Source organism: Camelina sativa, chromosome 19 (genome assembly GCF_030686135.1).
Source record: "Camelina sativa cultivar CO46 ecotype springtype chromosome 19, ASM3068613v1".
NCBI lineage: Eukaryota > Viridiplantae > Streptophyta > Magnoliopsida > Brassicales > Brassicaceae > Camelina > Camelina sativa.
The window spans coordinates 4,513,832-4,541,777 of record NC_141898.1 but is presented as its reverse complement, the minus strand read 5'-3'; the positions used below and the strand labels follow the sequence as shown (position 1 = coordinate 4,541,777).

Genomic DNA, 27,946 nt, shown 5'->3' with positions numbered 1-27,946 from the left:
AGATTATTTGATAATTAATAAAAACAAATTATAAAATTATTAATTAAATGATTGAGCAACTTTTTTTGAGTTCTCTAGTGGAGAGATGATTTTGCTTAATTTCTCTTAGGGTTACTTTAATTAATTTAGTATTAATTATATGATTAATTAATATGTGAATAAATTAGGATGATTTCTCCACTAATGATGTCTAAGTGTACTAAATAAGAGTTGCCTCTTATTTTTTAATTCAATTTTAATTTATTTTTGATTTTATTTATCATAAAAGTCCTCTCTAAATGTCCCAAAATCCCCCAATGGGATGCCCTAATTTAATCACCTCTACGTGTGTTTTACCGTTTTACCCTCGCAAGTAAACTCTCACTCTCTTTCTTTTCCCTCCGGGATTCAAATCCCAATTCCGATAAAAATGCGACACGACGGCTCGATTAGGGTTTCACAATGGCTCGAGCGACGGCTCTTAATGTCGGCGACCACGCCGGTGGAGGTTCGAATTTAGTCTTCCTTACAAAATCTCTCTTCGCAATCTGTTCGTCTTCCTAGTTCTGTGCTTTGATTTTTTATATAGAGAGCTCACATCTCTGTAGATTACTTCAATCATCGGAATTTTAAATTGGGGTTTTTTCCCATTTAGATGCTAAATTGAATCTCAATTACCTAATCGAGTCTTAAATTGGGGTTTTTTTTTTCTCATTTCCCATTTCGCATTCGGGTTTTTGAATCTCACTTGCTTGAAATCTCTGGGCGCAGTGTTGTTCTTTGTCGATTTTAGGGGTTTTCTTCAGTTCTTTTACTAGAATTACTCGAGGTTTTACCATGATTGTTTACATCTAGATTTGTTTTTGAAATCTGTAGAGAAGATGATGGTTCTGGAACCTCCAATGAACAGTGCACAAAGAAGAAAATTGGGGGATATTACTAATTTGCAGAATCAGAATAAAATAGTGAACCATGGAGCTAAGCAGCAGCAACAAGCTTGTATATTAGTCTCTTCCAAAGAAAACGCTGAAAATCTTCAAAAGGCACTGCTTATTTCATCTTGGAGTTCATATGAATATGTTTATGCCCTTCTCTAGTTAGATGGATCTTGTTTTTGCCTTTACTTTGAATGTGCTTATTCAGGTTTATCAAACTTGTTTTTTTTTGCAGGAAAACGTGAGACTGATGAAAGTCGTCGTGGAGAGAAAGTAATCTTTGTTCGAAATCATGAAACTTGTGAGTATTGTGTACATGTATTTGTTGCTTATACTTATTTTTGTTTTGTGAATACAGTGGAGTCAAAAGTGAGCTGCAGAAACTTAGGATTAAGTTTCAGCAGGTTAAAGAGCAGAATTTGTTACTTGCCCAAGCAAACACTCGTTTATTGACAGTACGTCTCATCTTTGTGTGGTTCAACTGGAAATTATTTTGGGAATTCCATGGTAACAGTGTGATTTCAAAGTTCGTTTTCATTATTCTTTCCTGGCAGGAGTCCAATACAAGCAAAGACCAAGTATGCTTTTTCTGGAACCCAATTTGCTTTAACACAGGCTTGGTTGATCATTTATAAGTTCCTTGGCTGAAATTTTCTGTGCATTTCAGCTGAAGATACTTCAGCACGAACTTGGTTGCAAGAATGGGTTAGTCAGGGCCAGGAAAATACTGCTTAAAGGTATGCTATCGATTTGTATGTTATTTTCTCTGACCATAACTACAAACTAAAGAGTTAATCACTTGAGAAATTGTCACCTTTTTCTATCCAGGAGCAAACCCTTCCATGTACACGTCATGCATCAAAGGTCAAGGTACTTATGAAAATTGGCTTTTGTGACCTCTGGAATGGGAAATTATGACCTTACTGCTCCGTTGTTCTTATGCTTTCTTCTGCATTGTTGTGACCTTCTGGCTGGTGCAAATGCTTGTGGTGGGGCTTGCAATACCTTTCAGCCAATTGAAGCTGATTATGAGAATGGTAAGATAATGCAACAGTCAAGCATGAAAATGTAACCTTTTCGGTTTAATTTCATTGTGAATTTTAGGAATATCTTAGCATGCTCACCTTTTAGTGACTTTTTTCATTTCATTCTCAGTTTTGGAGAGCTCCAACACTAACTCATTCCAAATAAATGAGAAACCCAACAATAAAAGGTCTGGTCTCTCTCTTGCTCAGTCTGCTTCATCTTTCATCCATTGTCTTCTAGAAATTTTTGGGCAATCAGGTTACTTACGGATTTCTTGCTTTTCTTTATAGGAGAATTTCTGGAAGGACGAATCCCGCAGCATTAGATATTATTGGTAGACTGGGAGAGACATGTCAGACGGGAGACAACATTGACAACAAGAAGTTTGTCTCTGATGGTAACAGTGTCGCTGATAAAACGGAGTTTGTCCTTGGTGCTGAGAATCATATATACGACAATGTCCAAAGCAAGAGGTTCATTTATTCAACGCGAATTGATGACTTAATTATCTATTTGTATTTCAGTATCTTATTTATGCTTTTATTTTGTCTTTTGGGTTGCTTTTGTTGCAGGTGTTGCGCAGGAAGGCAGTCCGCCATTTATAAAATAGAAACCGGCCAATCTGGAAAATTACAAAGAGTGGTTGACGTCAAAGAAATTAAAGAGGATGCAAGGTTTGTAAACTGCCTTTTTTTCTAGGTTCCCTTTGAGAAGACGTTCTGCCCGGTTAAAATCTCAAGAACCTGATCCATCTGAAAGCTTCCATGAGTCAATAGAGACAGCCAGGAGGAGGAGGTCTGCAATAGGCGTTAGGCTCTGTTTATAAGTAGTGTACTCCTATGAGTAATGGTAACAATGCGATTTGATTTTTTCGCAGGTCTAAGGTGTTTGATATCCAAGAGCTGGGCGTTGTTCAAAACTTGAATGGTTTACATGAAGATCAAGAGATTACTGCAAAGGCCGGGTTTGTAGAAGCAGAACGTGTTCTTTCTTTTTCCACTAACTGAATCCTGAACCAAGAATACTTATGCCACTTGCGGTTTATTTCTTTCTTCATGGATGTCATTTCAGATGCTCTCCAAGAAGACAGTCTATCAAGTGTAGACCTGCAGCAGGAGAGCCACATGGCACGAAAGAGATAACCGGGTAAACCAGGTTAAGTTTCTATATTATGCAGAACTACAGAGTTAATACTGTTATCTAATGCGATTTACTTTTCGACAGGGTGTTTTTGAGAAGGCGGTCTGCGAGGTTTAATGTCCAAGAGCTGGGTGTGACGGAGAACTTGAATGGGTTACATGATGATCAAGCGATTGCTGCAAATGCGGGGTTTGTGGAAGCAGCGCATATTCTTCCTCTTTTTACTCTTGATTGATAACTAATTCTTCATAAACCAAGTACATTTACGCCGCTTCCACGTTTTCTCTTATGGATGTCATTTCAGATGCTCTGCAAGCGAACAGTCTACGGGGTCTAGACCTGAAGCAGTCCAAAAACATGACATGACAGAGACAACTGGGAAAAGCAGGTTTTGTAGTGATAGATACAATCTCTGTATTCTGATTAATTAAAGAGTTGACACTTGAGACTGATATCTAAATGGTATACTTGACAGAGTCTCTTCAAGAAGACAATCTTTGATGACGTTATACTTGACACGGTACACTGAGAAGGCAGTAAAAATCTTTCTTAACGTTTATCCAATCATATTTTTTTTGTGAAATTAGATTCCCTTAAAAATACGGAATTGGTTTTAGGAGTTTTTTCACTAAGTTTCAATAAGAATCCAAAAATCAAATATTTGACTTTTTCACTGTTTTTTTCTTCAAATACATATATTTTTTTTCTTTTTGGAAAATTTTTTTTGCCAAAAAAAAGTCCAAAAACTATAATTCTAAAACCAACTTAAAAACCATTAAACATTCATGTCCTAAAACTTTCCTTTTTCACATGTCCCGGATCGGTGCCTCACAGACACAGAGTACTTGGAAAGTTGGAATTGCATGGAGTGTCTGACAATACAAACGTATAATTAAATATGGCAAAATTATATCACAATTATAAGATAACAAAAGCGACATGCTGTCTTTATGTAATTGTTAATTACTAATTGTTTCTAACACTTGTAAGCTGTGAAAGTGCCCCGGTAAGACCTGTTTTTTTTTTTGCCTTGGTAAAACAAGAAGAAAGTACAGTATAACAAAGGATTATTCATTTATCACAATTATGAGGGTCTCTTGTCATAAAACCGGACCAAATCGGATATTCACTGAACCAGACAAAAGAAAAGAGCGTCCTAAGTTTATGTTGGATCTGTCAATGCACTTCTGTTGTATAATAACGTTTTTGAATGGTTGTAGTAATTGTATAAATAGATCATCCGAAGAAAAATGAAATTATCTTCGTGCGGGTCTTTTGAGTTGCGGTTTATGAACTTTACTTTGCTTTGGGATAGTTTCCAGTACTTGTATCGTCCTCTGTCTCTTGGCTGTTGAAAAATCAGAATGAGCATTAAGAATGTGTTGAAAGAGTGGAACTTTAAGAGAACTAAACTAACCATTCTCATGATGTTGGTAGCTCTCTTGGAGTCTCCGCTTTGCAAACTCAAACTTTGTGTCTGGATCCAGAGCTTTGAGTTTCTGAATAGAGACAAGAAACAAAGACAGTTGCTATTAGAAACAAAACAAAAAATCAAACACCACAGCTTCATTAACCCCTTAAGACACTCACATCTTGTTGTTGTCATCCAGCAAGTTTCCGCTTTTGCTCAGCAACAGCAAGCGGTTTTCTTTGTACCATTCGTTCTCTACTTTGCTTTGGTTGTTTTCTAGGCTCACCAAAATCGATGGCTGAGTGCTTTACAGATCTAACATCAGCTTCTTCTCTCCTCATCTGTTGATCCTTGTTGGACCTCCCTACCACACTGGCTTCATTTGTGCCCCCAGGTCTTCTCCTCGAGCTACTCTGCAATTTTCTTTCAGGTTCTGACTCTACACTGTGACGAGGATCTGAAAACATTTCACCATCATGAGTGTCAATATATAAAGGAAGAGTTTCAAGTAGAGAACAAAGTACCAAAGAGTGTACTAACTCACTTCCATCGCAATCCAAGCAATCTAAGATCTTCAAGTGACACAAGACATTAGGAAACAAGGACAAGAGTAAGAAACTTGTCAGGATAATACCCGAAGTCAAAAGTATGACGAGGGAAAAAGGTGTTAACAAACCTGAGAGAGTTCAAATCCATTGGGTTCAGGAGCATAGATATCTAAATCATGTGGAGGAGAAGGAAAGGTTTCTTCTTCATCAATAACTGAAAGGTTTACAGACTCTGGCGTCCCTTCAGCGCCTGCAAGAGCCAAATTACTAAGAATCTAGACAAAAAAACCTGCTCTCACTGACTAGTGAACAAGGAGGAGAGAGCTATTTAAATTACCAGCAACTTCCTTCGGGGTGTTCATCCATTGGTCCACCAGCTTCTTCCACTCTCTGTGCCATCCCATATATAAAAACATTTCAATCTTTACACCGGGAGACAGAAAGTGCAGAAGAGTAAACGTTCTAAGTAAACTACCAAACTAGCACAAGGACAGCTTCCTAATGATCAACCAAGGCCCTTCTAATGACATCCTACAAGGAAGCTGGTTTGCATCTAAATCAAAACCGCAGAGGTCCTTCTAATGACATTCACCAAAGTTTAATGCACATCACAAATGTCAAAGAGTATTTGAAAAAAAAAAGGTGAAACAAAGCACAAGATAAAAAAAAACTCATACGCGAAAAGTGTCTTTGCAAGTTTGCTAATCTTATCAGAACTATGTCTCCTCAGACCATTAACAGCCTTTCCAATCTCAGTATCCTGCAAGAACGAAAAACAAAAAAAAAACCTCAAATCATCACTCCATAGCATCTAACTTCTACCAACACACATTATCATCAGAAACAACACAAACCTTAAGCATATCCACATTCATAGAAATGGACTCGAGCTTTTTCAGACATTCAAGTAACACAGAATTTGGCTGCAACAAAAAAAAAATCAAGATTTGTTCACATATTAACCAAAGAAACAGCTTATAACTCAAAAGCAAAAGGAGATAAAATATAAAAACCTCATCTTCTTTGTTGAACAAGATATCTTTGATCCTCATGACTTCATCAACAACCACAGTATCATCATCATCCACTTCATAAATCTGATTCTTCTTGTTCAATTTCCTCACATCTTCAACTCCAACTGTCTCCACCACCTTCATAGGACAATGCTCGAACTCTTCTTGGTCTCCAGGAATCGAAACCTCGAGGTGGTGGTCACAACCAATGCAGCGGCGACAGCGGTGGCTCAGTTTACAAGAAAACAAAAGCTCGGCGATACTATCTCTCTTGGATTTGAACTCACTGGGACAATCTGAAGCAGCGACCATAATGGCATGATCGATAATCCCAAAGATATCAGAATCTCCTCGCCGGAAATATTCCCTCCAATTATACAACGAATCCGATCGTTTCATCATTAAAAAAAAAAACCTAATTAATTATTCAATCAAACAAAGCTTTTTTTTTTTTGTTCTTGTGCTGTAAGTTAATTTTTTCTCCTGAGAATCTGACAAAAGAACTTTCCCGAGAAAATTAAAAGAAACAGAGAGATTTGAGAGCCAAATTATATATTTATAAAAAAAAAAAAGAGGACAAAGACAGAGAAGACACAACTTGGAGGAGGAGGAAGGAACACAGCTTTGACGTTTTTAACTTCTCCACTTAAAAAAAAAAAAAAAAAAAAAAAAGAACTCACAAATTTAATTCTAATTTCTGTATCCGAAGCTTATTATTAGATAGATTAAATAGAATTGATCTCATTAATTTAGTTATTTATTAAATAGGACTATACATGTGTTGTCTTCTAGTCACGATGTAATAATAAATAATGAGACCTTTGATTAAGAAAATATTAACACATGGGATTAGTATTTAAAAAAAATTATGGGATTTTTTTTTGTCTTCTTTAAATAAAAAGTTATTATGTTTCAACATTCTGTGAACACTTTTCAAAATATGTAACACATGTCCTGATATACAAACAATCTCATCTTTCAATGTTAATATCTACTTTTTAAAATAAAAAGTTGTTATGTTTCAACATTTGAACACTTTTCAAAATATGTAACACATGTCCTGATAGACATACAATGTCATCTTTCAATGTTATCTCCAACTTTTTTAAGTGAATGAATGTCATTATTCATTAAAATAAAAGAAAAGTAGCAAATGTCATAGTCTACTCTAGATAACGCGTATTGGTGTCATGATATTATGTGTTTTAGTTTCGAAAGCAAAATGTTCATATATGAAAAGAAAACAAGCCTTTTCCGATGGAAGAATTCATAGCAACTCCCTCGCAAATAGGCAAAAATAATGGAATTGCGAGGAACACATTTTCCTTGCAAATCGCTTCTCGCAAATTAGTTAACATCACAAATTCCTTGCAAATTTTGCGAGGAAAAAAATGCCGTCGCAAAATCAACGCAAATTGCGAGGGACAATATCAATAGCAGATTCCTCGCAATTTGGTTCAAGCTAATCCCTCGCAAATTTGCGATGGATTTACAATATTTATGTCTGTCGCAACAGCTGAGATTTAAATTAGGAATTATTTATTTTGTAATTATGTTTATTTTTAATTATGCAAATTAATTATGATTAATTTCTAATTAGGCAAACTAAAATTCATAATTAGCCCAAAAAAACTTTGAATGAAAACTGAAATTAAACTTGTAATACAAAATGTTGTTAAACTTACATAAACATAATAATATAAGTTCAAAACAAAAATCAAACAAAAATCAAATTTGCGAGGAATGTGCTATGGTTTTTTATTTCCTAGTAAATTCCTCGCAAATCTATCGCAAATTTGCGAAAGCTGTACTCCGTCGCAATATGTCCTCGCAAAAAGCTTGTTTTCTTGTAGTAGTGATAGTCCCACAATTTTATTCACTGATTTACTGGTTTAATTTCTGGTTAGTTTCGTGTTTTTGACTCTTCTGTTAAGCGTCAGCCACATGTTCCCTTCTACTTGACGATGTCTTTGATCTTTCGTCGTCAAATCTATTTAATCCTCTTTGACTCTATCTTGCGTTAAAGACTTTTCTTCCTCCAGAAGTTTCCTTTTTCTTCTATATTAAATCTTCTTTCGCACTTGGAGATTCACGAGTTTGTCGGATCGATCCATTTTTAGTTTTTTTTTTTTTTTTTTTTTTAACTCGGGTAAGCAAAGATTTTGATTCGTTTTGTTTCACCAATCACAAAGCTATGTTTATGTATGCTCCATATATATAGTCCATAGCTTAATCTTCTGACGAACCATGATATTTGTTTTTACATTTTTTTTCCCCCTTTTTGGATCTATAAGCCATCTAATCGATTTCTCATATTCTTCTCTTGTACAAGACTCGAAGGTATAGTATAATATATCTGATTGATGATTCATGATTCTAGTGGCTTCTTGTTTACTACCAGTTTCGTAATCAGTGACGTGACGTTATATATTGAGAAATTTTACTTACAAGCATGAAGCAACCTTATAAGATTTTCTTGATCTGTCATGTTACTATTTGCTAAATATGCATTAGTGTTTTATGCGCGCATCTTTCAAATTGTGCTCCTAGTGTTTGTATTTTGGACATGGGCAAGTTTTTTAATTAGGGAAAACCATTATTTTTAATTACCAAAAAGATTCAAACTCTCCACTCATAATCACATTGAATTTAGTTCTTTTCCCAACTTCGAAATTTGGACTTGTGATCTTCAGGCTTGCTCAGTTAGTAATGTTTACCTAGTAGTACACCATAAGAGTTGCACACGATGGTTGACAATGATTTGATAAAAAAAAGAATCTGTTCTTTTCGCAGATCCATGACCACGACCAGCCGTAAAAACACACATTGGTGTAACACTTGTAGACGAGGAGTACGTCTTCAAGGAGAGGGAAGAAGAGGAGGAGCTTGCATTCACTGTGGTGACACCTTTCTTGAAAGGCTATATGAGAACGTGGAACTAAGCCCTTTTGATTTCTTTGGATTAGCCTTTGAAGAAGCTCGTAACCGTGGCAACAACAGAAGATCGGTTCTTGGAGGAGACCAACTAAGTTTCGAAGAGCTGTTTAACCGTCTGTCAACGCAAGACCGTCGCGGTCCTCCTCCCGCTTCACTAGCCGCGATCAACACGTTGCAAAAGATCAAAATCAGGCAGAAGCATCTCGGTAATTTGGATCTGTGTTGCCCGGTTTGTCAAGACCGGTTTGAAATAGGATCGGATGCAAGAAAGATGCCGTGTAAACACATCTACCACTCGGAATGTATAGCCCCGTGGTTAGTCCAGCGTAATTCTTGCCCGGTTTGTCGCAAAGAACTGCCACAAGACCGGAATAATGGCTGGAAAAAGCCATTGATGTATCTGTGGCCGTTTAGGTCTTCTGGTTTGGCCTAAAACCACAATGGATCACCTTTCCATTGAGAAGCTTTTGTATTATAATTCATGTTAGTATATAACGTTTTTTTGTTCCTAAATGTGGCTTTTCAACATGTTGGTTTTGTAGCTACATTGTAGTATTACTCTTATTTTGTTTTATTTTGTACTATAAACAATTTTGAATATTTTTTTTTTTTAAATGGATCATTCATAGGTTATATAATGTTAAACTTAAATTTTTATTAGAATTGAACAATGATCAAAAGATACCGGCCAAAGCTTTCTAAGGATCACCATCTTAAACAATAATCAAATGGTACTCGTCAAAGAAGGGTCGCCACTTCTCAAGGGCAGGGGCAAAAATAGATGCATTAGCCGTAGATGGAGTCACTTCACTCCCCTGTACTAGCGGAAAAACTGAGTGTGTTGATGTAAGTTCAGTTTTTTTTTTTTTTTGTAAAGATCTCCGCAACTTTTTGGAAGAAAGGGAATATCTAATCTCTTTATGTTTTTGGTCACAATTTCTACTGTGTAGAAAGCTGCTAATGTGAATGGGTAGATCTGAGATGAAAGAATCTTAGATTTTAATATGTATTTACTTGCATCATTAAACTTAACCATCACGCGCGTATATTACAAGCTTATATTTTTAGGATCTTAATATGTAAATCTGCTTAATTTTTCGTCGATAAAATATATTTTTAATTAAAAAAATATATTAAGGTAATATCTTCCTTGACGAGAAGGCAACATTGTCAGAGGAGGTAATTTACAAAGAATATCAACGTCGGAATCGGATAGTAGAACCGTTTGCTCAATGCTCTAGTTATAATACAAAAATCCGAAATAGTTTTTAAAAGGTAATTTCACAAAGAATATCGTTTGAATGTGTTGTTTGAATGCGGAAAAACTGGATTCTTCTCCCATTGCAAAGTACATCATACGCCATTCCACCCATTTAATCCATCCTTTTCTTTCCCTTCATCATCTTGACTCTTGAGACACCTCTCTAAACGAAAAGAGATGGTCTCCATGATGTAAGCGTAAAATGTGTTTGTATTAGATAATATTTAATAAATTATATAAACAAGTTGGAATAATAATGTTTGGTTAGAAGTTTGTCAGTACGTACAATTAATTTGGACAGTTTGAGAAAAGATGGGTGTCACGAGTCTATAATCTATATAATTTTTTTTAACAAATTTAGAATAATTAATGTATTAAGCCAATTATCCAACATGAATGATTTCGTTTGGATATTTTTTCTTTTTTTTCCCGTAACATAATTTCTTTTCTTTTTTTTTTTATAAAAAAAAATGATCATTCCATAGGTTATATATAATGTTAACTAAGTTTTCAATAGAATTAATCCATACGGGTCTCATGGTAGTTCGAAGTCTTCAAACACTCTTCTGTCGGTGGTCTTACCCAAAACGACCAACTCTTTTATTTTTATTTTTCCAGCTTCCAAGGTGTGTAAATGTGAACGTACAATTATCATAATTAATAATAGTATCAAATCTAAGGAAAATGAAAAAGTGAATTTAAGAAAGTGTATATGTGGAAAATTAATTTTTTTTGAGAAATAGTATATATTATTTAGAGAGAAAAACCCTCACAATACCCAAAAAAACCCAATCCTTTAAAATAATAAATACTTTTTATAATCTGAAATCGGAAAAATTCACTTCACTCTCTGCGTTTTGCGATTTTTTTTTTTTTTTTTTGTTTTTTTAAAAAAATTAAATTGAAGCCTTTGTTTTTGGGTAAGGGGAATTACGAAGTACGAACAATACAAAAACGATTTCGTAGGCTCTCTAATTCCCAAAGTTGGAAACTTTTTTCTTCAATCTCTGTGAAATCTGAGGGGGGAAATTAGGGCTATTTTTTTTTTTTTTTTTTTTTTTTTTTTTTTTTTTTTAATTTTGGTTGAGCTGTGGAAGCTAAAAGGATGATGGGTGTACCCACCACCGATGTACAAGGTTGGGTTTGCTACTACGGCTTCATGAAACCTTAGTTTTTGCTTCTTTTTTTTGGTTGTCAAATGGGTAAAACCGAGGATGATGTTAATCTCCGTGTCGCCGGCGGGGAACCTACCGGCGTTTCGACGGAGAGGAGGAGCAGGAGGAATGCTCGGTGTTGTGTGTGTTCCCAATGGATCTCCTCTAGCTTCCTTGGGTTCAAATGTTTCTTCGTTTTGATTCTCTCCGTCTCTTTGTTTCTCTCGGCTTTGTTTTTGTTGCTTCCCTTTCGTATTGATCAGCAGCATTCCAATCTCGATCCCAGATTTAGAGGTAATTTCAATTTTTGATGAAAGCTGTTTTGGTTTTTGTACTGCTGAGTGAAAGTTTCCTATTTGGACAATGGGTTAAACTCTTAGCATCAACACTGATTTGGGTCTCTGCGTTTCATCATCTGTGTCCTCAATTTACTAATTACATTGCTATTTTGGGAATGAGATTTGACCGAGTGATTTGTGCTTAACATGTCAGGGAAGAGTCAATGTTAGTCGATGATACTTACATAGGTTATAGTGTTTACTTGTTTTAAGCTATTTTGAGATTTTTTTTTGTGAATATTTTCTATTGATGCAATCTAAGTAGAAGCTATCGGTTTATTGTTGACAGAGTAGTGATGTGTGTACATCTCTCAGTGTTTTTTTTCATCCAGGTTTACTGATACTGTCTACTGATAAGTTATATAACTAGGACAGATGAGCTGATCGATGCTGTTTTTTAAATAAGTTTTAAGCCATTGAGGCAGGTCATGAGTAGTGATGAGGTTCTTTGTTTATTGATGCAGGTCATGCTATAGTAGCCAGTTTTAGCATCAACAGACCGGCTTCTTTTCTTAATGAAAATATCTTGCAGCTTAGGGATGACATCTTTCAAGAGATGAGCTACATATCCATTAATGTACGATGTTTCAATCGACGCTTTTTTTGTATACTATTTATCATGTATTTTAGCTTCTGATCCGAATTGGTTCTAATGAAACAACAGGTAACTATTTTGGCTTTTGAACCGTCGGATGGATTGAACATGACAAAGGTTGTGTTTGGAATTGACCACGATACAGATTACCGGGAAATTTTACCTTTGTCCTTGAGTTCTATCAAAGAGATGTTTGAATCGGTGCTCATAAATCAATCCACTCTCCAGCTTACCAAATCCTTGTTTGGGGAAACCTTCCTTTTTGAAGTGCTCAAGTTTCCAGGAGGAATCACTGTGATTCCACCGCAGAGTGCTTTCCCTCTGCAGAAGTTCAAGATTGTTTTCAACTTTACCTTAAATTACTCTATTCACCAGATACAGATAAACTTCAATACCCTTGCTAGTCAACTCAAGAATGGGCTGAATCTCGCACCTTACGAGGTTTGTCAATTCTAAATCTTTCATTCACGTTGAAGTTAAGCATTCATTAGCAAGAATTAATGACTTGAGTTAGATAGTTGTTAACATGGATTTTGTCTGAATGCAGAATTTGTATGTAAGCTTATCGAATTCAGAAGGGTCAACCGTGTCTCCTCCTACAACTGTTCACTCATCGGTTTTGCTAAGAGTCGGGACTTCAAATTCGAGCCCAAGGTTGAAACAACTGACTGATACCATCACAGGTTCACGCTCGAAAAACCTCGGCCTGAATAACACCATATTTGGTAAGGTCAAGCAAGTTCGTCTTTCATCTTTCTTGCCAAACAGCAGTGATAGTAGGACCAGGTCTCCATCACCCTCACCTAGTCCCCATTCCAAGCACCACCATCATCATCATCATCATCACCATCATCACCACCATCACAATCATCATCATCACCACCATCATCACCACCATCTGAGCCCAAATATGGCTCCCGAAGTTTCACCGGTGGCCTCTCCTGCTCCTCAGAGAAACCGTAAGATAGCTCCGTCGGCACCTCCACCCTGCAACTTAGGGAATAGAGGACGAAAGAGAGTACATTTCAAGGAGTATCACATGCACTTTGCATCCACACCTGCGCCTGCTCCTTCTGCTGGTGTACAACGTCATCAGCCGCACTCGCCGGCCCCGATTCCTGCAGCCAAGTCTCATATAGTTCCAGTCTCTGCCCCTCTACCGCATGTGGTGTTTGCCCATGCAGCTCAACCACCCATAGCCGAACCAAGGGAACCACACGCAAACGAAGATGCTCATCCTCAATCGCAGTCCTCTTCATGTAAGTTGCTACTTATAAAGTCTTCCAATGTAGCAAAAGATATATCAAATCGTAGACTCGCAATTCTAATCAAAAGGCTTCTTCTTTTCTGTGTTTGGCAGCAGCGAATGCGGTTTTACCAGCTATTCCATGGATTGTCCTTCTCATGCTGATAGTGGCCGGGCTTCATAAATAACGACATTAACATGTCTAGTAAACTGTATCAACAGAGTACTCAAAACTTAAGTGTATAAAAAATGAATTTCATATGGAATCTAGAAACAGAACTGGAAGAGTTGTTATAGAATGTTGCTGCACAAAAGGGTGCAGCCTTCTACTTAAATCCCAATTGAATATATGCTCCAAGAGCTTCTTTTGTATATTACTATATCTTTAAAAAAAGAAAAGATCATTAGTTATCAGATGTATTATTCCGGCCTAAAGCGAGGAAGTGCCCAAAGTAAAACAAGGATTTCACTTTGTGGTTCTCTCAACATTAAAATCCAAAACCTTCAACGATAGAGTTTTACAACACAGGGGAAAAAAAGTCAATAAGGTCTGTATATATAAACAAGTTACATGTTCGCCTACTGAGGTCAAGATGAGCTAAGTAACTCGGATCAAGTGGCTACGAGATGGAGACCCGATCGAGGAAGAACGCATGAGTAGGTAACGTATTTGACACTGTCAAGAAGCACCACCACGAAGATCCGGGAAAGTGATTTCTGGGTTGGGGGCACCACTCTATCGGTTTCAGAGTCAACGATCTCTCTTGGATCAAGCAACACTGAGACAACCATGGAGGATGATGAGGTGGGTTTGTTCTTAGTGTTTCCATTAAACGTCTTGTTTTGAGTATCTTTGTTCGTCTGGGTTCCGGTGATGTTGAGCTCAGATGCCACAAGTGAAACCGGAAGTCCCTCGAGAATTCTCCTGTTCTTTATCCTCTTGCCGTGGGTGGTCACATTTTTGAGATGCTCCGCTGAAATGTTGGCGACTGATGATGGGACTATAGCACCAGGAGCAATATCAAACTGGAAAACCTCAGTACACATGCTATAATCCATTAGTGTCCCTGTAAGAGAATGCAACAAAGAGTTAAAAATCCAGATCACTCCATTTAAATACAACTGCACAGAGAAGAAAAATTACCTGAGCCACCTTCATGAAACCATTGGTGAAGCCTTTTTCCTTCAGAAGATTGAGGAAGCATTGCTGCATTTCCTCTTAACTCAGGAACAGCTAATGCAGAAGACAGTGCACCAGGAATGGTCAAACGTTCTTTGCTTTTTACTGTTTCAGTGATATTCTTCTTCGCTAAAGCCGTAGCTTTCTCACTCGCCAAAACAGAGTGAATTATCAAGTTCCCGTCAATCTTCACAAGCCCATCGTTTCTTGGGACAAAGAGAGAAGCAAAAAGAGGGTCACTGGCATTGCTCACTGAACTTGGTCGTCCCTCTACTTTCGGATGAGCGTTATAATCTACTCCTCCACAACTATCGCTATCACCATGAATCCTCCTACTAGAATGTATATTTCCACCTTCTCTTCTAACATCAGAACCATCGCCTACCATAAGAACCTTCCCCTTATGTTCATTGTAATACCGGTGACCATCATATTTAGACAAACCACCAAAGCTTCCACTTTCTCCTCCATAATTTACATTCATAAACGGTACTAATGTACCAAACAAGAAAACAAAGAACAAAATCCCAATAATACTAATACTTGCAACCTTCTTGAGCTTACTCTTCCCCTCATTCTTCTTACTATCTGTCTTCCTAGGTCTACCACTAGAGACAGGCTTAGGAGCAATCTTAGGAATGGGAACCAATGGAGTCTGTGATCCATAACCCCTAACAGGATACGGCGGATACGGCATCCATTGATACGGTAAAGGCGGTGCAGCCATATAAGGATTCATAGGAGGAGGAGCACCAGAAGCAATAGCCATTTGCTGCCTTAAAGCTACATTCTCAGCCATAACATAAGCCATCTTACCATTCAATTCAGCAATGGTGGCACTCATACTCTTCACTTTTCTTTCAAGATCCTCTGTTTGTTGCTTCTTCCTCTGCCTCGAGAGCTGAGCACTCTCACGGTTCCTGATCTGTCTCAGCAACCTCTTCTTGTCGTCATCATCCTCTTCGTTGTTCGTAGCGACTGATTTATCATCGGACTTTTGATACTTGCAGCTCCTATACTCGCCGCCGGAGTCTTCTTTTTCTTTCTTCCTCTTGCTGACAGAAGACTTCTGGTGATTGCTAGATTCAGGGGAGGATAACGCGGCGTCAACAGTGTCGTTCACTAAAGTCGTCTTGGAGCCTTGAGATGAAACCTGAGAATGAACAGAATCAGATCTTCCTTCAGAGCCTCCGTCGCCGTTTCTGTTTTCCGACGAGTCCAGATTCGGACGATTATTCCCGATCTCCTCAGGTATCACCGCCGCCGCGGGCTCCGCCAAATCGAAATCGAAGAAATCATCGGAACTATCAAACGGGAAATCGAAATCGGCAAAATCTCCGTTCTCGTCGTCTAGTAAGAAGTCAAGATCGGAGATCGGAGCATCCATTGAAATCGGATCAGAATCAGACAGGAAAAGAGGATCTAGCGGCGGAATAGAAACGAGATCGGATTCAGAAAACATGTAAGGGTTCAGATTAGGTATTATCTCCGGCGGAGGAACAATCACTGATGTTGATTCCGTCGGCACCATCGATGGCTTTTTGAAAGTTTATTTCTTCTTCGTTTCGCTTCTCGATGATTCCACACGGCTTATGAAGGCAACGAATAAAAAACTTAAGAATTAAGAGAATATTATTATTCACGCGCACAATGCGCGTGTAGATCAAACTCCGAACGCGAACGTGGGGGTGATGGTTTCGAAATTAGTCAAACAAAATTTACAAAAAAAGTTTATAAATAAATTTGTTGAAGATGATGATAACGATCCATCTAGAGCCAACACAAAACTCTTTAAAACAAAGTCATTTATCCATAAGCATACACAAAACCACTGATTAAAATTCAACCAGGACAAGTCTTAAAACATAAACAACAATATGCAACAACTTAACTGAAACTTCAAAGTTCAAACTTGAGAGTTGAAAGAGAGAGAGAGTTTAGTTCAGGCAACACGAAGTAACCACAGAACTAGACTAGTTCAACTAGTCATCAGCAGATGATTACCTTAAAGGTTCCAGAATCATATGACTCTCAACATGATCCAAATAGACATCTCTAGCAGTAAATTGACTCCCAATGCCTTGGATGTTGATTTTTCTAGCTTTGTTTTCCTTGAGATTGTAACATAGTAGAAAGTACGGGTCTCGGACAAATTTGGGTGCAAATACAAGCTCGCCGGTGCCAAGTGTACCCCTGAACTTGAATTCTGTTTGAAAAAACCTAAATGAATCATTCCAAGAAGGAATCACGACTGACACTTTTGACCATACTTGTCTGCTAGCATCTTCAAGAACCCACAAGTCAAGTGTACCGTTGATTAACAGATTCGTTACAGCTATCTTTTCGCCGTAGTTGGATAGAAGTTGGACTTGAACGTCCCTGGGTAACTCAATGACACTAAACTTTTCAGACCTCACATCAAAGCATATCAAAGACCGAACAAGTTGGATCCAAGCTAGATAATACACAACCCCGTTGCTGCATATCCCTTGAGTTCTACGACGAGTTTGATGGGGATGCTGACATTCGATGCTTCTCCATCTCTTTCTTGTTGCTCCTAGAGTGAAAACTTGATGCTCCTGCGACGCAACAACTCTTGATGATGCTCCACGTAGATGATGAAATCTACGTGGTACCATCGTGCACAGCACTTTGTATTCACCTCTAACAGGGTCATATCCAAAGAAGCAGCTTGTGTCTTTTCTCATTGATATGACTCTCGGTAAAGTTATGAACTGGGAAGTACTAGGATTCCCAATCATCACTAGATTATAAACATTTAGACAGCAAATCAAACCACGGACAGGTGGAGAAGAGTCATGATACCGGTTACAACTGACCGTATGATGATCAGAAGGTGGATCCTCCTGAGAGAAAGAGTGGAAGACCTGCTTCTCCCTGTCTCCACGGTCGATTAGTGAGAGAAGAATACGTGTCTGAGCCAAAGATCGATTCAGGTACAAGTTGGTGAAAACTTTGCTCCGTACCATCGACGACCAGGATTTAGAAACGCTGATGAACTTGGAGATGTATTTTCCCTTCAATTTCATGAGAATCTCCTCTTTCATTTCTGGAGGCATACTTTCCAACGGATAGGTTTGGGACCTTGTTAAAGGTGGTGAAGTGTTAGACCTCATCTCTTTCGAACCAAGCCGGATCATGGCTGTTTTCAGCTCCGCTCACTCTTTTGGTTGTTGTTTACTCTGAAAACCTAATCTCTCTTCACAGATTTGGAGATTTGCATGTAGATAGACCTCTCACTTTTCTTTTGTATGGTGGACAACGCCTTAGCACCTAATCGTATATGCGGACGCGTTGACGGATATACCAATGATATTTATTAGATTCTTCGTATGTGTGGATGAATCTAGACCGATAATTTGATGAGATTCTTACTTTGAAAGTTAAAAAATATGATTGGTAGAAATTTTAGTTTTAGGACAACACCTTAGCACCTAATTGAATAAGCGGACGCGTGGACGGATATACCGATGATATTTATTAGATTCTTAGTATGCGTGGACGAATCTAAACCGATAATTTAATTAGATTTTTAGTTTGAAAGTTAGGAAATATGACTGACATAAATTTTAGTTTTCCGAAACAAAAAGTTAGTAAAAAAATAAAAAAGAAATCTCAAAGATAATATTTAGTTATTAAACTTTTCAATGGCTAAAATGTGGATTCTCAAAGTACAAATGACTTCAATTGATAAGACTATATTTAGATTCTTATTTTAAAAGTTTGTATATATGAGCTATAGTGACATAAATTTTAGATTTAGGAAACAAAAAAAAGTCTCAAAGATTTGATTCAATTAACTTTTCAAGATGGCCAAAATGTAGAATTGATTTCAAACAATAGTTAATTAAAACATAATGTAAAGTTACATAAAATCTCCGAAGGTAACGTAGATAGACCTCTCACTTTTTTTTATATGGTGGACAACACCTTAACACCTAATCGTATACGTGGACGAGTGGACGGATATACCGATTATATTTATTAGATTTTTAGTATGTGTCGATGAATCTATATTGATTAGATTTTTAGTTTGAAAGTTTAAATATATAACTGACATAAATTTTAATTTTAGGAAACAAAAGGTAAAAAAAATCAAAAAAAAAAATCTCAAAGATTAATTAGAATCGATTATTTAACCTTTCAATGACTAAAATGTAGATTTTCAAACGTGGAAATGACTTCAAATGATATATAAAAAATTTAGATTCTTAGTTAAAAGTTTGAATATATGAGCCAATGACATAAATTTTAGTTTTAGGAAACAAAAAAAAAAGTCTCAAAGATTTGATTCAATTAACTTTTTAAAATGGCCAAATGTAGATTTTCAAATGTAAAAATGATTTCAAACAATAGGTTATGAAAACATAATATAAAGTTACATAAAATCTCTGAGCACGAACGTGTGTGATGGTTTAGTCAAACATAATTAAAAAAGATTAAGAGTAATAATTGAGGTAATTTTGCTCTTACGCAAAAGATTTATAAGATGGGTGATAAAGATACATCTAGCCAACGACACTAAACTCATCATTCTCCCCAAAATAAATAAAATAAAAAAACCGAAGCCTCCACATAAAATCATAAATTATTTTAAACAAGTCATAAACATTTCAATTGCATAAATTCAAAAGCATACAGAACCATTGTTGATCATATTCCAATATATAAGGATTAGTCTTAAACAAACAATATCCGACAACTTAATTCAAAAACTCGAAAGAAAAAGAAAAAAAAAAAAGAAAGAGAAAGAGAGAGATTAGTTCAGCAGACAACAACAACAAAGAACTAGTCATCAACAGATGATTTACCTTACAGTTCCAGAAACATAGGACTCTCAACATGATCCAGATAGACATGTAAATGGGTTAAGTGAGTCCCAATTCCTTCGATCTGGATTTTTCTAGTTTTGCTTTCCTTGAGATCGTAACATAGTATAAAGAACGGGTCTGTGACAAAGACCGGTGCCAATACAAGCTCGCCGGTGCCAAGTCTACCCCTTAACGTGAAAAATTCAAACCGACCATATGACTCTATCCAAGAAGGAATCACGATTGAAACTTTTGACCAATGTTGTTTGCTGGCATCTTCAAGAACCCAGAAGTCAAGTGTACCGGTGACTAACATAGTCCCCGCAGCTATCTTTTCGCTGTAGTGCGACAGATAATGGACATTCCCGCCATTGGGTAACTCAATGACACTAAACTTTTCAGTCCTCACATCAAAGCTTATCAGAGACATAACAAGTTGGATCCAAGCTATATAATACACAACCCCATTGCTGCATAGCCCTTGAGTTCTAGGAGAAGCATAATGGGGATGCTTACATTCGATCTTTCTCCATTTCTTTCTCCTAGCTCCTAGAGTGAAAACTTGATGCTCCTGCGACACAACATCGCTTGATGTACCATTACGTGACGCCGTCATGCACAACACTTTGTATTCACCATTAACAGGATCATATCCAAAGAAGTAGGTTATGTCTTTCCTCACAGTTTGGACTCTCGGCAAAGTAATAAATTGACAAGTAGTTGGATTCCCAATCATCACTTTATTATTATTATTCAGACAGCACAGCAAGCCGCGGACAGGTGGAGAAAATTCAAAGAAGTTATTGTGATTCATAGGGGGACAACTGACCGTTTGATGATCAGAAGATGGATCCTCCTGAGGGAAAGAGTGGAAGAGCTGCATCTCCTCGTCTCCACAGTTGGTCAATAAGATAAGAATACGTGGTCGAGCCAAAGATTGATTCAGGTACAAGTTGGTGAAACGTTTGCTACGGACTATCGATGACCAGGATTTAGAAATGCTGATGAACTTCGAGATGCATTTGCTCTTCAATTTCATGAGAATCTCCTCTTTCATGTCTAGAGGAATTCTCTCCAACGGGTTGGTTTGGGACCTTGTCAAAGGTGGTGAAGTGTTACACCTCCTCTCTTTCGACCTAAGCCGGATCATGGCTGTTTTCAGCTTTGCTCACTCAATTTGGTTGTTGTTTACTCCGAAGCCCTAATATCTTTACAGAATTTGGAGATCTGGAGATAGACCTCTCACTTTTTTTTTATGGTAGACAAGACATTATCACCAAATCGTATACGCGGACGCGTGGATGGATTTAGACCAACGATACTTATTAGATTCTAAGTATGCGTGGGCGAATCAAGACCGATAATTTTTTCTATGGCGGACAAGACTTTAGCACCAAATCATATACACGGATGCGTGGATGAATTTAGACCGATGATACTTATTAGATTCTCAGTATGCATGGACGGATCTAGACCGATAATTTGATTAGATTCTTAGTTTTAAAATATGACTCAACACAATTTTAGTTTTAGGAAACAAAAAGTATAATAAAGTGTCAGATTTGTAGATATACCTTTCACATTTTTTTAATGGTGGACAAGTGCTTATAGCACCTAATCGTATATACGGACGCGTGGACAGATCTAGACTGATGAATTTACTAGATTCTTAGTTTGAAAGTTTAAATATACGAGCTAGTGACATAAATTTTAGTTTTAGAAAACAAAACTAAGATTATATTTAATCAACTTTCCAAATGACTAAAATGTAAGTCTTTAGATGTAAAAATAATATGAAACGATAAGAAAAAAAAAACATAATCTCACAAATTAAGAAATAAATTTGGATTAAAATTAATGTTTAGACATTATTTTGAAATGAATAAAATTTTCAAAAAGCTTATAAAGTTAAAATAAAGATTTCTTTTAAAATATGACTACAACGTGGTGTTTGGATATCCCCATTTACATAATTGTCTACTGCCATACATAATGATCCCCTTTACATAATATAAGATTAGAGTGTCTCTCACCACGGCATATATACCATCAGTTTATGTATTTTGGTGGCCAATTATGTAAAATCGAGGCACCCAAACACCGCATTGTAGGAACCTTATACTTCCCGAAAGTCATATAAAAAAATTCTTCCAAAATCTCTTGGTAGAAACAAAAAAAGTGGTTCATGAGAATTTTGTGAGTGACTAGTTGATTTTTTTCCTACAAATCTATAACCAGTCCAGTGCTGATCTCAACTTTAAATTTCTTGTTTATCTAAACCTATTTATCATTATCTTATAACAAATTCTTTCTGGCACCGTTTAAAATTAAAGGATACAAGCACGCGAATTTACTAGCAGGCGCCTTTTTGGTAGATTAGATTTGATTATTTTACTTTTCAATGGCTAAAATGTAGATTTTCAAATGTAAGAATTAGGTCTGGGCATATGGGCAACCCGTTCGGGTTCGCGTAAACGGGTTTAGGAAAATATAATTTATTGGATAATTTTAGAGTTTCGGTTTGGATACTATCAGGCTCGGATCGGTTTGGGTTACAAATTTTAAAACCCGATTACTATCCAAACTACCAGGTATCTGAACAAAATCCTTAAAAAATAGTTAAATTTAAATAATTTTTACTAAATTTTGACATATGTAACAAATATTTTTTAGATATTTAAATTATTTTAGGTTTTTAGGTAGAAAAGTAATTGATATATTCAAAATTTAATTATAATTCTGGATAACTGGATTATGTCAATGCTAAATATTATTAATATTATAGATATTTCTATATTTTCGGGTTTTATGTGTACCCGTTTGGATAGCGGGTATTACCCTTACCTAAACTCTAACCCACGGGTTTAAAAATGTAGAATACAATAGAGTTATTTAGGTATACCCGAACCGAAACCAAAACGGTATTTTTGGGTCGAGTTCTGGATTAGATATTTAGCTACTGTTTTTTTGCCCAACCTTAGTAGAAATGACTTCAAATGATAAGTCTAATAAAAAATTTAGATTCTTAGTTTAAAATTTTAGATTCAATTTACTTTTTAAAATGGCCAAACGGTAGATTTTCAAATGTAGAAATTATTTCAAACAATAGGTTAAATAAAAACATAATATAAAGTACATCAAATCTTCGAGCACGAACGTGTGTGATGGTTTTAGTCAAACATAATTAAAAAAAAAAAAAAAAAAAAGAAAGAAAGAAAGAGGTAATTATTGAGGTAATTTTGCTCTTACGCAAAAGATTTATAAGATGGGTGATAACTGATAAAGATACATCTAGCCAACAAAACTAAACTCATCACTCTTGCCAAAATAAATCAAATTAAAAAACCAAAGCAGTATAAGCTCCACATAAAATCATAAATTATTTTAAACAAGTCATAAACATTGCAATTGCATAAATTCAAAAGCATACAGAACTATTGTTGAGCATATTCCAATAAGGATTAGTCTTAAACAAACAATATCCGACAACTTAATTCAAAAACTTGAAAGAAAAAGAAAAAGAAAAAAAAGAAAGAGAGAGAGAGATTAGTTCAGCAGACAACAACAACAAAGAACTAGTCATCAACAGATGATTTACCTTACAGTTCCAGAACCATAGGACTCTCAACATGATCCAGATAGACATTAATACGCATTAAGTGAGTCCCAATTCCTTCCATCTGGATTTTTCTAGCTTTGCTTTCCTTGAGATCGTAACATAGTATAAAGAACGGGTCTGTGACAAAGACCGGTGCCAATACAAGCTCGCCGTTGCCAAGTCTACCCCTTAAGATGAAAAATTCAAACTGACCATATGAATCTGTCCAAGAGGGAATCACGATTGAAATTTCTGACCAATGTGGTTTACTGGCATCTTCAAGAACCCAGAAGTCAAGTGTACCGGTGACTAACAGATTCGCCGCAACTATCTTTTCGCCGTAGTGCGACAGATATTGGACATTCCCGCCCTTGGGTAACTCAATGAGACTAAACTTTTCAGACCTCACATCAAAGCATATCAGAGACAGATCAAGTTGGATCCAAGCTAGATAATACACAAAACCATTGCTGCATAGCCCTTCAGTTCTAGGAGAAGTATAATGGGGATGCTTACATTCGATCTTTCTCCATTTCTTACTCCTAGCTCCTAGAGTGAAAACTTGATGCTCCTGCGACACAACATCGCTTGCTGTACCATTACGTGACGCCGTCATGCACAACACTTTGTATTCACCATTAACAGGATCATATCCAAAGAAGTAGCTTATGCCTTTCCTCACAGTTTGGACTCTCGGCAAAGTAATAAATTGACAAGTAGTAGGATTCCCAATCATCACTCTATTATTATCATTCAGACAGCACAGCAAGCCGCGGACAGGTGGAAAAAATTCAAACAAGTTATCGTGATTCAGAGGGGGACAACTGACCGTTTGATGATCAGAGGACGGATCCTCCTGAGAGCAAGAGTAGAAGAGCTGCATCTCATTGTCTCCACGGTGGGTCAATGAGAGAAGGATACGTGGCTGAGCCAAAGATCGATTCAGGTACAAGTTGGTGAAACGTTTGCTACGGACTATCGATGACCAGGATTTAGAAATGCTGATGAACTTCGAGATGCATTTGCCCTTCAATTTCATGAGAATCTCCTCTTTCATTTCTAGAGGAATCCTCTCCAACGGGTAGGTTTGGGACCTTGTCAAAGGTGGTGAACTGTAACACCTCTTCTCTTTCGACCCAAGCCGGATCATGGCTGTTTTCAGCTCTGCTCTTTTGGTTGTTGTTTACTCCGAAACCCTAATCTCTTCACGGATTTGGAGATCTGTAGATAGACCTCTCACTTTTTTTTTTTATGGTGGACAAGACATTAGTACCAAATCGGACGTGTGGATGGATATAGACTGACGGTACTTATTAGATTCTAAGTATGTGTGGGCGAATCAAGACCGATAATTTTTTCTATGGCGGACAAGACCTTAGCACCAAATCATATACGCGGATGCGTGGATGGATTTAGACCGATGATACTTATTAGATTCTCAGTATGCGTGGATGGATCTAGACCGATAATTTGATTAGATTCTTAGTTTTAAAATATGACTCACATCAATTTTAGTTTTTTAGGAAACAAAAAGTAAAATAAAGTGTCAGATTTGTAGATATACCTTTCACATTTTTTAACGGTGGACAAGTGCTTATAGCACCTAATCGTATATGCGGATGCATGGACAGTTCTAGACTGATGAAATTACTAGATTCTTAGTTTGAAAGTTTGAATATATGAGCTAGTGACATAAATTCTAGTTTTAGAAAACAAACCTAAGTTTATATTTAACCAACTTTCCAAATGACTAAAATGTAAGTCTTCAAATGTAAAAATAATATGAAACTATAAGAAAAGAAAAACATAATCTCACAAATTAAGAAATAAATTTGGATTAAAATTAATGTTTAGACATTATTTTGAAAAGCTTATAAAGTTAAAATAAAGATTTCTTTTAAAATATGCCTACAATGTGGTGTTTGGATATCCCCATTTACATAATTGTTTACTGACATACATAATGATCCCCTTTACATAATATGAGATTAGAGTGTCTCACCACGGCATATATACCATCAGTTTATGTATTTTGGTGGCCAATTATGTAAAATCGAGGCACCCAAACACCGCATTGTAGGAACCTTATACTTCCCGAAAGTCATATAACTAAACGGTCCATAAGTGATGAAAGATGTAAATAGCTTCTCAACCTGCGGCAAAACTAAACATGCGCGTCACGTAGAGTTGACGTTATTGGTCAATGGTCATTTAGTCATTATCAAAAGGTAATGACAGTACACATGTTACTGTAAAAATTATTACAGTAGTAATGTTAACAGTTTTGACATTATTTATCGTACTTTCAAACTGGCATTGATGTCCAAAAAACGACCTAATTAATAACTCTAATAAGGATCATTTTTCCTTTGACACGGCTACTCTGTAAATGGTGTACTAAAAGCTATTAAAGTCACTCATATGTACTCTTAATGTGTCCACCCTTCAAAGTTCAAAGCCAGAGTTCTACCTCTACCTCTTTCAAAGTATCAATCAATTACCACGATACAAAAATCAAGGCAAATAGTATTATTGTGATTAATTCTTGGTCTATATATAGATGAATGAATCAGTCTTTCCTAGATGATTCTATAAAATTTCTGTGATAGATAAAAAATAATATCATGCACAAAAAACATGTGTTTCTTTATTTGATATGGTATGTCCACTCTATAGTTACCCCCCAAAGATAGCACAAGACAGCAAATTTTCTAAAATATATAATAGTATAGAATGAAGTTAGATGAGCTTCTTTTTGAGGAAGTAGCGTTTGAGATGCCAAACTTGAATAACTGAAACGCCAATAGCGAGTCCTAGAGACATTAAGCTGAGATGCGCTACCCTCTTGTTTGTCTTCTCGTTTATATCCCTCATATATGCTTCCCTGCACCATTTTTTTCATAAATTAATCTTCATTTTCTAAATCCTCTTTGCATATTTCATATAAATAAGATTGAGTTGAAAGTTATTGATAACCTGAGTCTTAAATAGAGTATGTTGGCCTTAATACCACTCACTATTTCTGTAGCCTTTCGAACCGCAAGCTCCACACCCTACAAATAACAATATATATATTCAACCACATGTGTTTCTTTGGGAATATTGTAATTAGATATATATTAACTGGAGACTAATGTAGGACTTGCCTCGATCTTTTCTTTCTTAGCAACAGAATCCCAGTCTTTGGTTCTGATACCCATCTTCCAATCAATATTGACGATGACAGAGTTATTGAGTGAGTGATGTGTCTGGTCGTGATGCATTGATAAACAAGCTAGGAATGTTCCGCTCTCCTTCGTTGTAAACGCAGCCTGACCGTACGTCACGTTTACTGTCTTGTACAGTTCCTTCCCGTACGGAGATGTTACCTACATTTAACCAAGACATCAAATTGAATTTATAACTTCTCTTTCTCACTTACTTTACTCCAATACTCTATAAAACATTTCTACACCAAAGCCTTATTTTATCAATCTTAGTGAACAACAGATCCAAAATCTCTTGGTAGAAACAAAATAAGTGGTTCATGAGAATTTTGTGGGTGACTAGTTGATTTTTTTTCCTACAAATCTATCACTAGTATAATGTCGATCTCAACTTTGAATTTCTTGTTTAGCTAAACCTATGTTATCATTATCTTATAACTAATTCTTTCTGGCATCGTTTAAAAAGGATACAAGCATGCGTACGAAGGAATTGGAATATATATATATATATATATATGGTTAGTATACAAACCTGAACATCCACTGTTGGACCAAGTTGAGTGAAACCCTCGTCGATGCACATGTAATCGAGGACAACGACGACGTCGGCTTGGATCTCTTCGTAGACGCATTTCACTCCTGATGTTGGAACAGATAACCATATCGCCTCGACCGCCGGCAAAAGAGAGGCACCGCCTGCAAGGCAAATCAAACCAATGAACAGTACCGGTGAGATCGCCATCGTTTGAGAGAGAAGGAGATTTTTATGTTTAATGTTATTGAAAAAAAAAACAAAAAAGAGGAAGTAAGTTTAAGGTTATTTACGTTATTAAGCAAAGAAGGTTTTAAGACAGTGGCGCGTGTCGTATGAGGTGAACATTGTCCACGCGCCGTGGTCTATGAGACCGTTTTTGAAGTACTTTACATGGAAACTGCGTTTAATTTTGACCAGCCAATATCTTCTCAACAAAGGAAGTAAATCCAATAAAAAAGATTTTCACATTTATTAAATTTTCTTAAAAGAAAATTTTAATTTTTATGTCAGCGACTCAGCAAAGATTACAACAGACAAGTACGATGGATTATATACGCGACGTACGTGTCATGTTGGTATCAAATATAAGCACTATGGACAATGGACTGGCTTGGGAATTGGAGCGGATTTATACAACACAAGTCTCTAGACCTGAGGTACATATATTTGACGGGGGCAACTACGAAGCCAGTGCAAAAGCCTTTCAACATTTCACAACTAGTAGTAGCTTTAATTTAGACCAACCATTTCATGCGTTTTTTACTTTTTAGATTATAAAGTAGATTACGTAATAGCCCAGGCATAATATCCGAAGAACCGTACCGGAACCGAAGAACCGTACCAGAACCGAACCGATAAAAGCGGTATCGGGTTAAGCAGAATTACCGAATGGGCTAAGAGGCCTTAGTAAAATGGACTTCGGTTCGGGTTCGGGTTGTAACTTAAGTATATTGGGCCACCGTTTTAGATCTGTTTAACCTAAAGGCCTTGACCCACTAAGGCTAGCCCTGGG

General features: G+C 36.6%; 4 protein-coding genes and 5 pseudogenes across 10 annotated transcripts; 3 read left to right on the top strand and 6 right to left on the bottom strand.

Moving 5' to 3' along the window:
* Positions 1-351: 351 nt before the first annotated feature.
* LOC104767428 (SHUGOSHIN 1-like) lies at positions 352-3,789 on the top strand (annotated as a pseudogene). The gene is made up of 16 exons (XR_015591704.1): positions 352-487; positions 856-1,022; positions 1,150-1,187; positions 1,273-1,369; positions 1,469-1,492; positions 1,582-1,648; positions 1,741-1,783; positions 1,884-1,951; positions 2,070-2,127; positions 2,231-2,413; positions 2,513-2,735; positions 2,818-2,904; positions 3,012-3,086; positions 3,165-3,269; positions 3,385-3,468; positions 3,556-3,789. The product of XR_015591704.1 is annotated as an SHUGOSHIN 1-like (transcript).
* A 341-nt stretch (positions 3,790-4,130) lies between these two features.
* On the bottom strand, positions 4,131-6,753 carry LOC104764800 (putative mediator of RNA polymerase II transcription subunit 26a; annotated as a pseudogene). Its single transcript, XR_015591703.1, has 9 exons — positions 6,053-6,753; positions 5,894-5,962; positions 5,717-5,799; positions 5,377-5,429; positions 5,168-5,289; positions 5,036-5,063; positions 4,671-4,948; positions 4,498-4,579; positions 4,131-4,428 (listed from the first exon to the last, which is right to left on the bottom strand). The product of XR_015591703.1 is annotated as a putative mediator of RNA polymerase II transcription subunit 26a (transcript).
* Positions 6,754-8,096: 1,343 nt separating this feature from the next.
* LOC104764799 (putative E3 ubiquitin-protein ligase RHC1A) lies at positions 8,097-9,604 on the top strand. Its single transcript, XM_087502139.1, is given in 2 exon segments — positions 8,097-8,201; positions 8,846-9,604. A coding segment is annotated over 1 exon segment (600 nt). The 5' UTR covers positions 8,097-8,201; positions 8,846-8,849; the 3' UTR covers positions 9,450-9,604.
* A 1,407-nt stretch (positions 9,605-11,011) lies between these two features.
* LOC104764798 (uncharacterized) lies at positions 11,012-13,955 on the top strand. 2 transcript variants are annotated; one of them, XM_010488398.3, is made up of 5 exons: positions 11,012-11,698; positions 12,207-12,319; positions 12,407-12,778; positions 12,885-13,596; positions 13,701-13,955. In XM_010488398.3, exons 1-5 carry the CDS (start codon positions 11,449-11,451, stop codon positions 13,769-13,771), a joined length of 1,518 nt encoding a protein of 505 aa, XP_010486700.1. In that variant the 5' UTR covers positions 11,012-11,448; the 3' UTR covers positions 13,772-13,955. The 2 variants fall into 2 exon arrangements, with proteins under 2 accessions (XP_010486700.1, XP_010486699.1); XM_010488397.3 differs by having other exon boundaries at positions 11,024-11,698; positions 13,698-13,955.
* A 92-nt stretch (positions 13,956-14,047) lies between these two features.
* On the bottom strand, positions 14,048-18,040 carry LOC104764797 (bZIP transcription factor 28). Its single transcript, XM_010488396.3, has 2 exons — positions 14,728-18,040; positions 14,048-14,650 (listed from the first exon to the last, which is right to left on the bottom strand). The coding sequence occupies exons 1-2, from the start codon at positions 16,292-16,294 to the stop codon at positions 14,196-14,198; spliced, it is 2,022 nt and encodes a 673-aa protein (XP_010486698.2). The 5' UTR covers positions 16,295-18,040; the 3' UTR covers positions 14,048-14,195.
* LOC104764796 (putative F-box protein At3g10790 pseudogene) lies at positions 16,554-17,924 on the bottom strand (annotated as a pseudogene). The gene has a single exon (XR_015591158.1). The product of XR_015591158.1 is annotated as a putative F-box protein At3g10790 pseudogene (transcript).
* A 1,332-nt stretch (positions 18,041-19,372) lies between the features above and the next one.
* LOC104764795 (putative F-box protein At3g10790 pseudogene) lies at positions 19,373-20,865 on the bottom strand (annotated as a pseudogene). The gene has a single exon (XR_015590582.1). The product of XR_015590582.1 is annotated as a putative F-box protein At3g10790 pseudogene (transcript).
* Positions 20,866-22,974: 2,109 nt separating this feature from the next.
* On the bottom strand, positions 22,975-24,561 carry LOC104767427 (putative F-box protein At3g10790 pseudogene; annotated as a pseudogene). The gene has a single exon (XR_015590753.1). The product of XR_015590753.1 is annotated as a putative F-box protein At3g10790 pseudogene (transcript).
* A 1,219-nt stretch (positions 24,562-25,780) lies between these two features.
* LOC104764794 (transmembrane emp24 domain-containing protein p24delta6-like) lies at positions 25,781-27,218 on the bottom strand. The gene is made up of 4 exons (XM_010488392.2): positions 26,932-27,218; positions 26,340-26,561; positions 26,170-26,246; positions 25,781-26,077 (listed from the first exon to the last, which is right to left on the bottom strand). Exons 1-4 carry the CDS (start codon positions 27,139-27,141, stop codon positions 25,933-25,935), a joined length of 654 nt encoding a protein of 217 aa, XP_010486694.1. The 5' UTR covers positions 27,142-27,218; the 3' UTR covers positions 25,781-25,932.
* Between the last annotated feature and the right edge of the window lie 728 nt (positions 27,219-27,946).